We start from the raw sequence: 12444 nt of genomic DNA on the forward strand, positions 1-12444 counted from the left end.
TTATGAGTAACTAAGTAATTTACCCACTCCACTTTTATTTTTTTTTAAAAAAGTAAATAATATAGTTAAGAGTTAATTCTCACACAACCTTTTGAGGTAGGTATTATTAATAGCCTAAACTCAGAGAAGGTAAGTAAACCGTCAACATACAACTTTGTAAATGGTAGAAGTAAGATTTGAAATCAGGCAATTTGCCTTCAGAGTCTACACTTTTAACAGTTGGTCTCTAATGCTTACATTATTATCTATCTATTGAGAGTGCATCAAAAACTCAAAATGATTTTTTGCTTGACGAGTCTGAAATGAATGAAGGGCACCATTTTTACCAAGATGACATTCATAAAGGTACAATATACTAACTTTTTTTCATAAACAGGTCCTGCTCAGGTCAGTATCACAAAAAACCACTTAAAAGAAAAACGAATTAGGAATTAAACAGAAGCAAAAATAATTTCAGTATGTATGAAAATATTTTATACAGAAACTACACTCTCATAACTTAATGCCTGCTAATGAGTTCAGACTCTTGATATTTATGAATGCCCAAAAGAGAGACGTGTAAATCCAGTCTTTGATCTTTGATCCCAGAAAATCAATAAATAAAACTTTGAAAAACTCTTATCAAGTGGCCAGCATTCTGTTTCTCCAGGCACTTATAAGAAAATATTAATTTCACTTCATGATATGAAACCTTTAAATGTTGTATTAAATTTAAATCAAATTCATAAAAACACGTTGCTTATCTTTACAGACTGGTGTTTTAAGGTGCCTGCTAAGAGGATTGAAAGAAATAACAATGGTAGGAAATTGAAGGAACAGAGACACTCACCCTAGTTTTGGCATCAATCTGACCGCCTCGATCCAGTAAAAGCTTGACCATGTTCGTGTTTCCTCTTTTGGAAGCCACATGCAGAGGAGTGATTCCATTCTACACCACAGAAAGACCAAACAAGAGCATGTTGGCTATGACAGGGCATGATGGCGATTGCGTTGTGACATATGTGGTAACTTGATGCATAGTTTCTACAATTTTAATGTCTTCAATTTTTACGGAACAGAGAAGCACACAAACCACAAAGCACTATAGTTAGAGAGTGAAAAACGGAATGGAACTGCATAGTTAAGTTAGTCAATAACTACAACATATGGATTGAATGTATACATTATAGTCAGGAGACAAAGGGGGCAATTTTGTGTCGTAGAAACAAAAATTCAAATTCTACCTAAGATAGAGCTCTACTGTAAAGTCTTTCTATAACATCCATGCACTTAAAGAGTCTGGAATCTCAAAGTCCCATATGCTTAAAAATAGAATACAGATATACATATCAATACTCAATAGAAAAATGATTCTTAAAAACATCTGCAGAATAATTCAGTAGGATAAACAGCTTGAATATAGCACAACACACAGTTTCAGTGCAGAAGACTTCTTAGGACAAAAGCATCATACATAAAAATCGTACTTATTTATTTTATAGGCTATTGTAGGTCATCATGATGGCAGGGATATGTACCTGATTTTCTGTGTGTCATAAAATTTTGCATATTCAAATTTTTCATTCACTGGTTTACAGTAAGTATAATTTTCATGTAAGTGAATTATTTCCCACAAAAGCATACCATGAAGCATCTAACAATGCGACATCTTTTTGTGTATTTCAGTAAAACGTCATATGAGCAAATGCTTAATTCATTAAAAATCTCCTGCCAAGTTGTAATAATCATTGTAAGACATACCCCTCACATATTTTGTACTTAACATTTGAACAGTTTATTTATTGACTTGAAGCTGCTCATTCATGATTCATAGCATGATCTTTAAATATAACTGCTGATGCTGATGTCGGAATTCATGCCCTCCTTAACTGTTGGAAATGATTCGTGTGCATGTGAATTTACAGCTTCTTATTTCCCACAGGGGCTACACGATGACCTCTTGTGATTTAAAGAGCAAAGAGGAAAATCTAGTATCGCCAGCACACATGCAGGGAAGAAAAAAAGAAATGAAACCTTTATGGAAGCCACTGGTGCTCATTGCTACTTTCTTAAAATACTCATTTACTGTATCTAGAATGAGAAACTATTTTCATCCTTACCCTGGCTGTGAAGTCCACAGCAGCACCCCGGTTGAGAAGAAGAGTGGCCACATTGACATTTCCGTAGTGTGCAGCTATGTGCAATGGGGTAAAACCACTCTATGGAAAGCAGAGAAATGACAGTCAGTAACCTTTCACCTTTGTAAGCTGCCGTTACTGCATTTGTCAAGAAAGTTACATGGTAACTGCATACCTAATTTATGAGCAATAATAAATGATTTAATAAGACCTTAAGACTGAGTATTATAAGGTGGTAAATAACTAAATACATAAGGAGGTAAATAAATATCCTGCATTTATTACCAACATTATTTTAAATTACCTTATTCATCTATTTATGAGATTTGTTGTTTATGCAAAACCATATTTATTGAGTTGGTTTAGCATATTAGAGGAAAACAGAATATGATTCAACAACATAAAGGTTTCAGCCACAGGATTAACATAATTTTGAATTAAAAATGTTATTTTCAGAGAAAGATTCAAAAGCAGTGTATTTGTTTTGTATTTGTTTTAGAAAACAGCATTGGTCAGCATTAATTCTTGGAACTATGAAAATTTGTTTAAAAATTCTTACACAGGATATAGAATTCATTCCAGATCATTTACACTGTTACGATATTTCTATCTTCTTTTAGAACTGTTTAGTCAGACTATATTGTTATAATGACAAAAGAATTAAAAAGCAAAAATTAAACAAAATAGTTGGCATGAATGTGAACATAAAATAAAGAAAAAAGTTCAGCTTAATCTAATTTTGAATGTTAATTAAACCAAATTTTATCAACAAAATAAAATGTAATTGAACCGACCAGGTTAAATCAACTCTATGGGCAATAGAGAACTATTTATTCTCAAAATGTTGAAAAATATGTCTGAAAATTCAAAAGAAGAAAAGCATATTTTCTCTTATTTCTTTTTCTGATGAAAATTTAGTTGGAAATTTTTGCAATTTTCCCAATAGACACTTATTATTACCTCTTTTCTTATTAAACTACACAAATATGTATTATCTGATAATTTTTCTTACTCTTTGCAATTTTCATTACTTAATAAAAGATTATGGGAAAAATAAAGACTGTGGATTGGCTATCACATCCTACAGTTTTCAGGTTACTTTGCACTGCTCTCTTTTACTTGAAATGAACCAAGATGTGCACTGTATTATTTTTGAGAGATAATTTTCTAAATCACAACCACTATTTGTCTATAGGCTTGATATATAGGTTTTGGTGACTTTATTTTTAAAATGCCCTAAATGAGCATTCAGATTCCTCAGGTAATAAAAATTTCTCTGTGCTATCAGCAAATAATTTCTGATGTAGAGAGCAAAACACAAAGTAAGAATAGTAAATATCAATCCAAATCCCCCCCAGATCAGGACATTTTTATTTTGCATCATATCATGCCCAATATTCATGTCAAAATGAAGGGGAAAATCAGCCTATGATCTGGCTGTTATTTTATAAAATATCAAATTTTGATATTTTAGGAAATAATTGACTGAGTTCTTTTTCATTTTTACCTTGATGTTTCCTGTCACCCAGACATATCCTGAATGTGTGTCTGTTATTCAAGTTAAAATTTAATTTCAGAAAAACATATTGACTGTTGGTGGATCATTTTCAAATTATTGAAATATAATAACATTATTTTTCTCATTTGCAAAAATAAACTAATTTATTGTCTGACATAGCCTCATTGATCAGACATGATGATGCCTCCGGCTGTGAATCTTAGATGATGCTAGGCTGGTAGAAGCCCTCTCGGAGGAATTCCTCCCTGATTAGCTATGGAGGTTGGAGGCAGAGTTCACCAGTTCACCGTTCCACAGGATTATAGAAGGGCTTTCCTTCTTACTCTACTGTCTTCAAGGAAATATATAGAACTGGGTCCAAATCCACCCAAACTGCTGCTTTCATCAATGTTTAGAGCCAATATTGCTTTCAAAAATGTTATCTTAAACAATCATCAAAAAGCATCTAAGCAATTAAAGATATGGAAATCAGTAATTAAGATAACAACTGTATGGAACTGTATAATTCCAGTCTTGAATAATTTCATCAAGCAGTTGGGCTTTTTTGGGGAGGGTTAGGGGAGTCACTGATCTAGGTTCGGTACACAGATATGGAAAAACAAAAGAAATGATACCAATAATTCAAGCATATTGATGTCCCCATGGGTAAATGTGTTAATAGACAAGATAATAGTTTTAGAAATACCATTATTCTCAGTAAATACTCAGTAAGAATGCTCAAAGGTCCGCAGCTCCCAAAATTCCACAACCCAGTGATCAAATGAGATGTTAGTCTAAAGAATTTCCTCAGCAAAGGGAAAAGCAACCTACCTAGTCACTCACCTTTGAGTGCAGGTCAATTTTTATAATATACTTTCAATAATGTTTGGGTCACTCTCTCTCTTGGAGCAATGGCCAAGGAGAGACTACTAAACACACACACACACACACACACACACACACACACACACACACACACACTTTGAGGAGAGGCTTCTGAACTTAATGTTTCTATTGATTGATGTGACTTATTTTGGTATGTGGAAAATATATGATTTTGAGACAAGTTATTTTAAGACTTACAAGAAAAAGCAACTGCTTTGCTCATGATATGCTCAATATCATTATTGATTATATACAGTGTGGTAAAGGAAAAATGCATACAGGAATAAAAAGGGTGACTGCAATCAGACAAAAAGACAAAACATGGTGTCAGAGAAACCGCCTTAATTTTCACTTCCCTAAACTCTAACCTGAGATATCTTATTTAAAAAATTATAATCTTACTAAGAAAATAAGATTGTATCTCTCCTTGGCAAAAAGTTAATAGTAAAGCTCACTCCTTAAAATATACATCAAGGAAGAGTATTTCACGCTGTATTCTAACAAACTATTTAAATAGTTTCACTGATAAAAATAATGCTTCAAATATATATGGTATTAAGTATTTTTGAATGATCAATTTGCCTAAATCCTGGGAAAAGTTTCCAAATGAATTTCCCATTCATGGACCTTCTAATCATTAGTATGAATTAGTGAGCATTTATTCTAATTGGGCAACAACTAAAACAAAGAAAAGCAAGGTAGATTTTGGTATAACCACAATACTGTACCTCTGTTGTCCTATTCACCATCATCTGAAGCAGTGTTGTGTGAGAAAAAGAGGGAAGATATTACACAATGCAAAATTAAGGAAACAACCTGCTCACCGAAATGGGGTCTACGGTTCCAACGGGCCAAAATGCACTCTACCCAGAAAAGACGTCCCAAAACACTACACGATACAATGTTATCTTTCTGATTCTGTTTCTATTATTTATGCCTGTCAACAGAATAAAGGAAGCAGATTTCTAAAAAGCTGAACCTCATCTTTTTAAAGAAAATGACCTTACATTTAATTTTGTTGTTGTTGTTGTTACTGTACCCAATAAACAGTCCCGTTCTTTCTGAAATACCTCTGAAAGTAATTTATCTCTTTTCGTGACCGGAAGTCATTTTGCATTATCACCATGGCCTACTTCCTTCTCCATCCCCCAGGAGGAACCTGGCAGCCAGAGAGTTCCTTTCCACAAATGGCGTCCGGCTTTTACCTTCGACTGCACGTCGGCGTTGTGGTCGTTCTGGAGCAGGAGTGCGGCAGACTTGGTGTCGTCTTTCCTAGCTGCAATATGCAGAGCTGGCAGCCTCACTTTCCCCTTGGTGTCATTCTCCAAGAGGATGGCCACCGCCTGGTTGTGTCCTTGCTGAAGGGCCACGGCCAGAGGAGTGAAGCCATCCTGGAAGAATGGAAGAAGTAAACATCTCCCATCAACTTTCAGATGCTTAGGATTGCACTCCAAGCAAATGCTTACACTAATGATTAAGATTAATAAGCCAAAGCATAAAACGTTAGTTACTATGAAGATTAGAAGCAGATTATAATCAGTCCTTTGTCCGACTGTGCATTAGTTTAATCAGACTGCTTTCCTAATTTCTATTCTACACACTTTGAAAGACATCTGCATCCCCTAACAAAGCATACTACAGACAGAATGTGCTCAGATGTATGGTTATGATGGGAAAATAAAAGTGAGAACCAACCACAAGTAATGTTTGCTTATATAAAGCAGAAAAGTGGGAAGGGTGGAAAGAACAGAGAGGAACTCTGACTAGGAATTAGAGATACGGTAACCAAGACAGGGGAATAAAATATGTGATTGACTATGAAGGTTACTAAATAGTTCTGAACTGGTTAGGGGAAGATGACAACCAATGAGTATGGAATGAGATATTACCAATTCAATTTTGAACGTTTGAGAAAGAATATGATCTAAAACTCTTTGGCAAATGAGGTTAATTCATTAATTTTGTACTTAGTTGAATTTTATAGTTAGATCATTTAGATATAAAATTACAATGGGCTAGGTAATATTAAAAAATCAGCTTTTCAGTTCTAAACTTAAAAAGAGAAAGCTTAAAAAGCAACAGCATAGATAATGCAAAGTTAGAGGAAGCTTAAGGGTAGATAACTATGCTAGAAAGCTTGGAAAGCCGTGTTTTCACACAGTTCCTGGAAAAGTGACAAATAAATAGAAAAAATATAAATGTTTTAGGGTCTGTTTAGGTACCTAAAATCCCTTAATACACAAAAGTTTGAAAACAAGTGTCAAAGTTAGCAGTTTTCATTTACACAGGGCAAACATGAGTACAATAGGAAGGTACATTTAAAGACTGCATTCTAGAGACCGTAGGTAATTTACCACAATCTAACTACTCAAATTTTTTCAATAATAATTTTTAAAAGTTAACTGCAGACTTTCAAACAGAACACATAACAGAATGGAAGAGTAAAGCATATAATGTCTTAAGATGAAAAACAGTAGCCTGAATTTAGAACTTTGGCACAAATTAAATGCTCTGTGAATGAGAAAAGCACAGACTCATTATCATATACGTATTTAAATTTATTACCTCCTGCAACACTGTGATAGTTTATACTTAAAGTAAGAACTTATTTTTTTTCTTACAGATGAGGAATTTTCTTACAGACCAGAACCTCATTAAAAAAGTTTATAGCTTTTAATTTTGAAAACATCTAGGAAGAAGGAAGAGAGTAAAGAAATACTGTATAAAAATGGTAGCGGAGGGACAGAGAACTCTTTTCAGAAAATTAACTTTGGGTCTCCATTGCATGAATTTCATTCTAATCTGGACTTCCTGGGAGAAGCCTAAATATTTGGAAAGACTTGTTTAAGTACCTCAACTACCTCTATGAAAAGGAAACCCATATTCCAGTTCAGTAGCTTCATTTTTCACCATTTATTTACCAGTGCTAATTGCTATGACTATAGGAAATTTTAAAAATTTAAGTATTTCTTCGCAAACATGAATTTCGTTGTCATAGTAAATAATCTCATAATTATCTGATTTTTAAAGTGGTCATAATGTCTTGAGTAGTAATTAATTTTTGCAAATGAGGGCTGCCAACCCAGTCCAGGGTAAGTGCCTTCTTTAGGGATGTTCAAGCATGTGCACATGAGAGTATAGAAGATATTTATCAAAACAACACAGACAGAATATCCAGTGGTAATCAACCATTTAGCCTGTAAGGATTTCTTTTTTTTTTTTTTAACAGAATGATACACTCACTGAAAGGAAAGGTACAAAAATTTGCCCATAAATGTGTCTCTTGGTAATTACTAGAGCTGGTGGTAAGAGTTTAATCGATTATGTTTATAAATATATATAAGTTTATCTATATATGTTCGTACATATATATATCTCCAATCATGAAAAATTAATTTTAGTTATTTAAATTATTTTTTAAAATGATACAAAGAACAGGTATATTGTGTATCTAAGCTAGGACCCCAAATCCCACATGATTAACATGAAAAAGCCGCATAACTGTGTGGAAATCAGAGAGGCCTTTAATTTTCTGAGGATCACAGTGTAAATGGCCTCTACAGATGCAATGTACATAGAGGACTATTTTTGGAGCCAAATGGAAATGCCGCAGAGGTCTAGACAGAAAGAGCCATGAGACAGCTGAGAATGCCAACAAGTTGAGTTTTCCTAAATCACACACCAGAAACATTAAATCTATTTGGTGAGCAGAAGAACTCTAGGATAAAGATTTCATCTGATGAATGATTATGCCTTAAAGGAAATAAAATAAAACAAATATAAGTTTCCTTAATTTGGTATATTTTTCAGAGGTCTTGATGCAAAGATATTGTTAACCGAGCTCTGCCTGAAGATATTCATGTGTTACTCATGAAAAGAATGGGTGTCTCAGGAAAAAAAGGCCCCCAAATCATAAAAATCACACGTTACCCATGTGGCAAGAGTGTAAAATCTGTATGTGCTGAACACAGAACTTGAAATCATTTCATACTGGGCAGTTGTTGTTTCTAGCCGTAAGAAGGAGACAAGGTCTCATTAATCCTGATTTCTTGGGATTTTTTTTTTTTTTAACTAGTGAAAATAAGCTGTCAGAAAGTTATTGCAATTGGCTCCATAAAAATTCTCTCCCAAAGGGACTAGAATGGAATTTAATAGATTTGAATGACCTCTCTCTCCAATGCAGCCCAGAAGGGAGTTTGTGTTTATTTTGCCCAAAGACATAATTGTCCAGATTGAAGCCATTATTAGGCATTAAAAATTACCAAGATAGTTTCAGGCATCTACTTGTCATCTTTCACTTCAGGTCAGGAATTTTAAGATTTTGTTATTTCTATTCAGTTGTTGCCATAATCAGTCACGCAACTATGTGTCATAATTTGTGCCTCAACAGGAACAGCTTGTTAAGTGACATATTCCTCACGAAATTGTGCTAACATACATAATCATGAATTCTTTCTCACCGTTAAAAATTGTTCCTTGTATTGGATCCTAACAAAGCTACAATATTGATGAAAAGAGATGGGGGCAATTTGCTGTAATCTAATTTTTGAATGGTAGAAAGTTCCCTAAAGGCTTAGAAGAGTATGGCAAATTGATAGAAGTACGATTTCATTTAAGAATAAATTGACATGAATCCAAACTAAAGGCATAAGCCCACGGAACTGTGTGCACAAGCCTGGGACAGTCATTCATGGCACGGTAGTAAATTATATTAGTAACATGAACATTCCGAGCATATTTTGGACAAAGCAATGGCGATCCACTGTGGCTGGGTATAAAGCATATGGACATTACGATCAAAGAACTCGAGAGTTGAGGGCTGACAGTCTCACCTCTGTGGCCGTGCTCTGATTTGCCCCATTTTCCAGCAAATATTTCACAACCTCAATGTGGTTCTCCTGGGCAGCCATGTATAAAGGAGTGAAGCCATTCTGAGAACAAACAATAATAAAAAAAGACATTTTCAACCATTTGTCAAAGTTCAAACCAGAGAAGAATGCAACACAAGGAAAGAGCAAATACTGTGAAATAAACCTTTGAAATGGTGAAGCTATGTAACATTCCTTCACACTAAAGAAATCATACACATATTAACTGTTATAAAACTAGACAAATTTTCAGTGAACTAAGTTCCACACACAGTTTCTAAAGGAGTAAGGAGAAAGCATTAGAGAAGAAATATTTCCGTCATTTCCCATCTTCATTTTAGTATCAGAGACTCACATTCCTCATCACCTAACACTATGTTAAACTAAAAATATCTTCATTTCTTTAGTATATTTGGCATCTTCATACTTATATAGTTCTATAATATATAGAATTCTATAATGAATAGCATTTATATAAAATAGTGTCTGTATAATATCTTCTATATTGATCAATTCATAAACTATTTAAATAGACCATGATTATCTTGAACATACACAGCTCAGTTAGCATCCTTAGTGGTATAAATTATTACTCAAAATTAAAAAGTCTGTATTTCAATGTTCCGATTGAAGTAGTATGGTTTATTTTGCACATCTTTGTATTACCTTTTAAAGGCCATTGTGAAATTCTATCATTCATTCTCATATTCATTTACTCAACTATTTACTAAAATTCAGCCCCTGATAACTGGACTGTCACTGAGATACAGTGATAAATAAAACACACTGTGGTAATATTATAACATTATTACATAGTCATAGATTTTAAAAATCACTGATATTTTATGACATAAGTTTAAAACTATGTCATATTTAAATTGGCAGATTTTCTTTTCTTCAGATCCTCAGGAATATGCAAAACCCCATTAAAGGAAAAAAACCCACAAAACTTTATGAAAAAGAAAACCTGTGAAATAATTCATAAACTCACAAAACCTAACCAAACAGTTCTCTCAAAACTTTGCCAAAGTCTTAAACATGGATGACTTCCTTAAACTTTCCATGCATTAATGAAAGTAAGTAAAAACATAGATGGGAATTTAGGGATTTTTCAAAGAGGAGAAAAATAGTTTTTAAACGTACTTTTTGAAATAAAAATTCTTCTGTATACATTGCATGAGAGTGGAAACATTACTCAAAATGGCCAAGATCCAGCAAAATATAAATACAGAGTATACAAGTAGAACAAGTAAAATAATTTTAAATTAGATTATAAAAAAAAAATCTGTGGGCTTCAAATGGTGGAGGAAAATTTAGAACTAAAAAAGAAATATTATAAGATGAATAAATTAGCCATGTTGTAGGATTCGGGAAAAGCTTGCTAGCTGGAAAGCATATTTTTAAAGACACAGCAAGCAGGTGAAATCTTGTGTATTTTAAGAACACTGAAGAGGTGGCGGAAGGATAGAATTAGAGATTCAAAGGAAGGGGGAGCCAGTGAGGATGGTTAAAAACAATGAGTGGGTGTGGAATGGTGCTCTTTCATGGCAAGCAAAAGGCAGGAATGCAAATAAGAGAAGAAGAACTTTTAATAGAGTAAAACAATTTTCTAGCATGCTTTCCTCCAATAGAATCTTGTAGATAGATCGAGAGAAAGAGAAATAGATGTTGCCAATCATCAGGAGAAAGGAGATGTACCATCCTCAGTCCCTGCCCAAGAAAAGTCCCTGCTCTGGGTCTTGAGCCTTAGAGGGACCTTCTCTGACTGCACAGGGCAGGGTATCGTGAGGACAAAGGGGACATGCCCCCCATGACCCCACGGTTCCAGATTTTCAGGCTCCCACCAGGCTCCTGGCTGCTCAGAATCCCTGAGTGTTTCCAAGTGGTATGCATACCCTTTAGTAGCCTGAACAATGGCCCCAAATATGTCCTCATCCTAATCTCTGGAATCTAGAAATACTATCTTATAAGGCAAAAGTAATTTTGTGTGTGTGATTAAGTTAAAGAACTTGTGATGTGGGGATTATTTTAGATTATCCAAGCAAACTTCATATGATCACCAGGGTCTCTGTAAAAAGGAGGCAGGAAGTCAGAGAAGAGAGAAAATGCTAAACTCCTGCTGGCTTTAGAGCTGGAGGAAGGGGCCATGACCCAAGGCATGCAGCTTTAGAAGTTGGAAAAGGTAAGGAAAGGGATTTTTACCCAGACCCTCCAGATGGAAACAGCAATGCCAGCACCTTGGTTTTAGCCCTATAAGACTAATTTCCAAAGCTATAAAAAAATGTTGTGTTGTTTTAAGCCACTGAAGTTGCAGTCATCTGCTACGGTAGCAGCAGGAATATAATACACACCCTTCAAATTGTTGGCTACGGAGGGTGGAAGTGGGAGAGCTTGAATATGTGCAGGTTGGGGTGTCCCCACCTTTCTTTGCATGTGATGCTCCTGTGAGGCAGATGGAACCAGGGATGGGAGGAAAAGAGGGGCTAGCTGTAGGCCAGGACCCAGGAGTGGCTGCCCCAACACAGTCCTGTGGGCAACTCCAGGGATTCCAGGATATCTGAATTTGGACCTGTCTGAATATACTTGTCAAGGGAGGAGATGCTTATTTAACAGTTTTTTAGCTCTTAATTAAAAAATTACAACATACAAGAGGGAAAGGGCAGGGAGACATTCAGGATGTTGGTTAAAGTGCATCGTGAACACCATCTGTGTGCCTATGCCATCAATTTGGTGTGCCTGGGCTTCCAGTAGAGGGGCAAATACAAAAAAGAATACAAATAAAAATTATTTATTGAATTTATTTCTGCTATTTGTTATCTACTGTGGTACATGCTGTGAATACATCTCGTTAAATTATAGTGACCATATGTCCCTGTTTGTCTGGGACTGCCCAAGTTTATGCATAGTATCCCAGAGTAATTATTAATAGTGTCTTGGTTTGAATGATCAATGACCTAATACTATCTCTACATACTGAGAGTGGGGCTGTAACATCGATATTGACATCCCCATTCAGACTAAGGCAGTTGAGGCTAAAATACTTAGGCAATGTGGCCAAAGTCTCGCAGCTAGTAAG

The 12444-nt window shown here is 34.8% G+C and overlaps 1 protein-coding gene across 50 annotated transcripts in view; it reads right to left on the reverse strand.

Moving 5' to 3' along the window:
- The window catches only part of ANK2 (ankyrin 2), a 559765-nt gene that overhangs the window by 126331 nt on the left and 420990 nt on the right, over positions 1-12444 (reverse strand). For 33 of the 50 annotated variants that reach the window (XM_075998052.1, XM_075998071.1, XM_075998065.1 and 30 more), the window contains 5 exons: positions 9333-9431; positions 5706-5891; positions 5229-5252; positions 2100-2198; positions 830-928 (listed from right to left, as the gene is read on the reverse strand). In XM_075998052.1, coding sequence (XP_075854167.1) covers positions 830-928; positions 2100-2198; positions 5229-5252; positions 5706-5891; positions 9333-9431 — 507 coding nt within the window. The remainder of the gene's footprint in view (positions 1-829; positions 929-2099; positions 2199-5228; positions 5253-5705; positions 5892-9332; positions 9432-12444) is intronic. The other 17 variants (XM_075998068.1, XM_075998078.1, XM_075998073.1 and 14 more) reach the window with 1 other exon arrangement.

Source organism: Microcebus murinus, chromosome 27 (assembly GCF_040939455.1).
Source record: "Microcebus murinus isolate Inina chromosome 27, M.murinus_Inina_mat1.0, whole genome shotgun sequence".
Classification (NCBI taxonomy): domain Eukaryota; kingdom Metazoa; phylum Chordata; class Mammalia; order Primates; family Cheirogaleidae; genus Microcebus; species Microcebus murinus.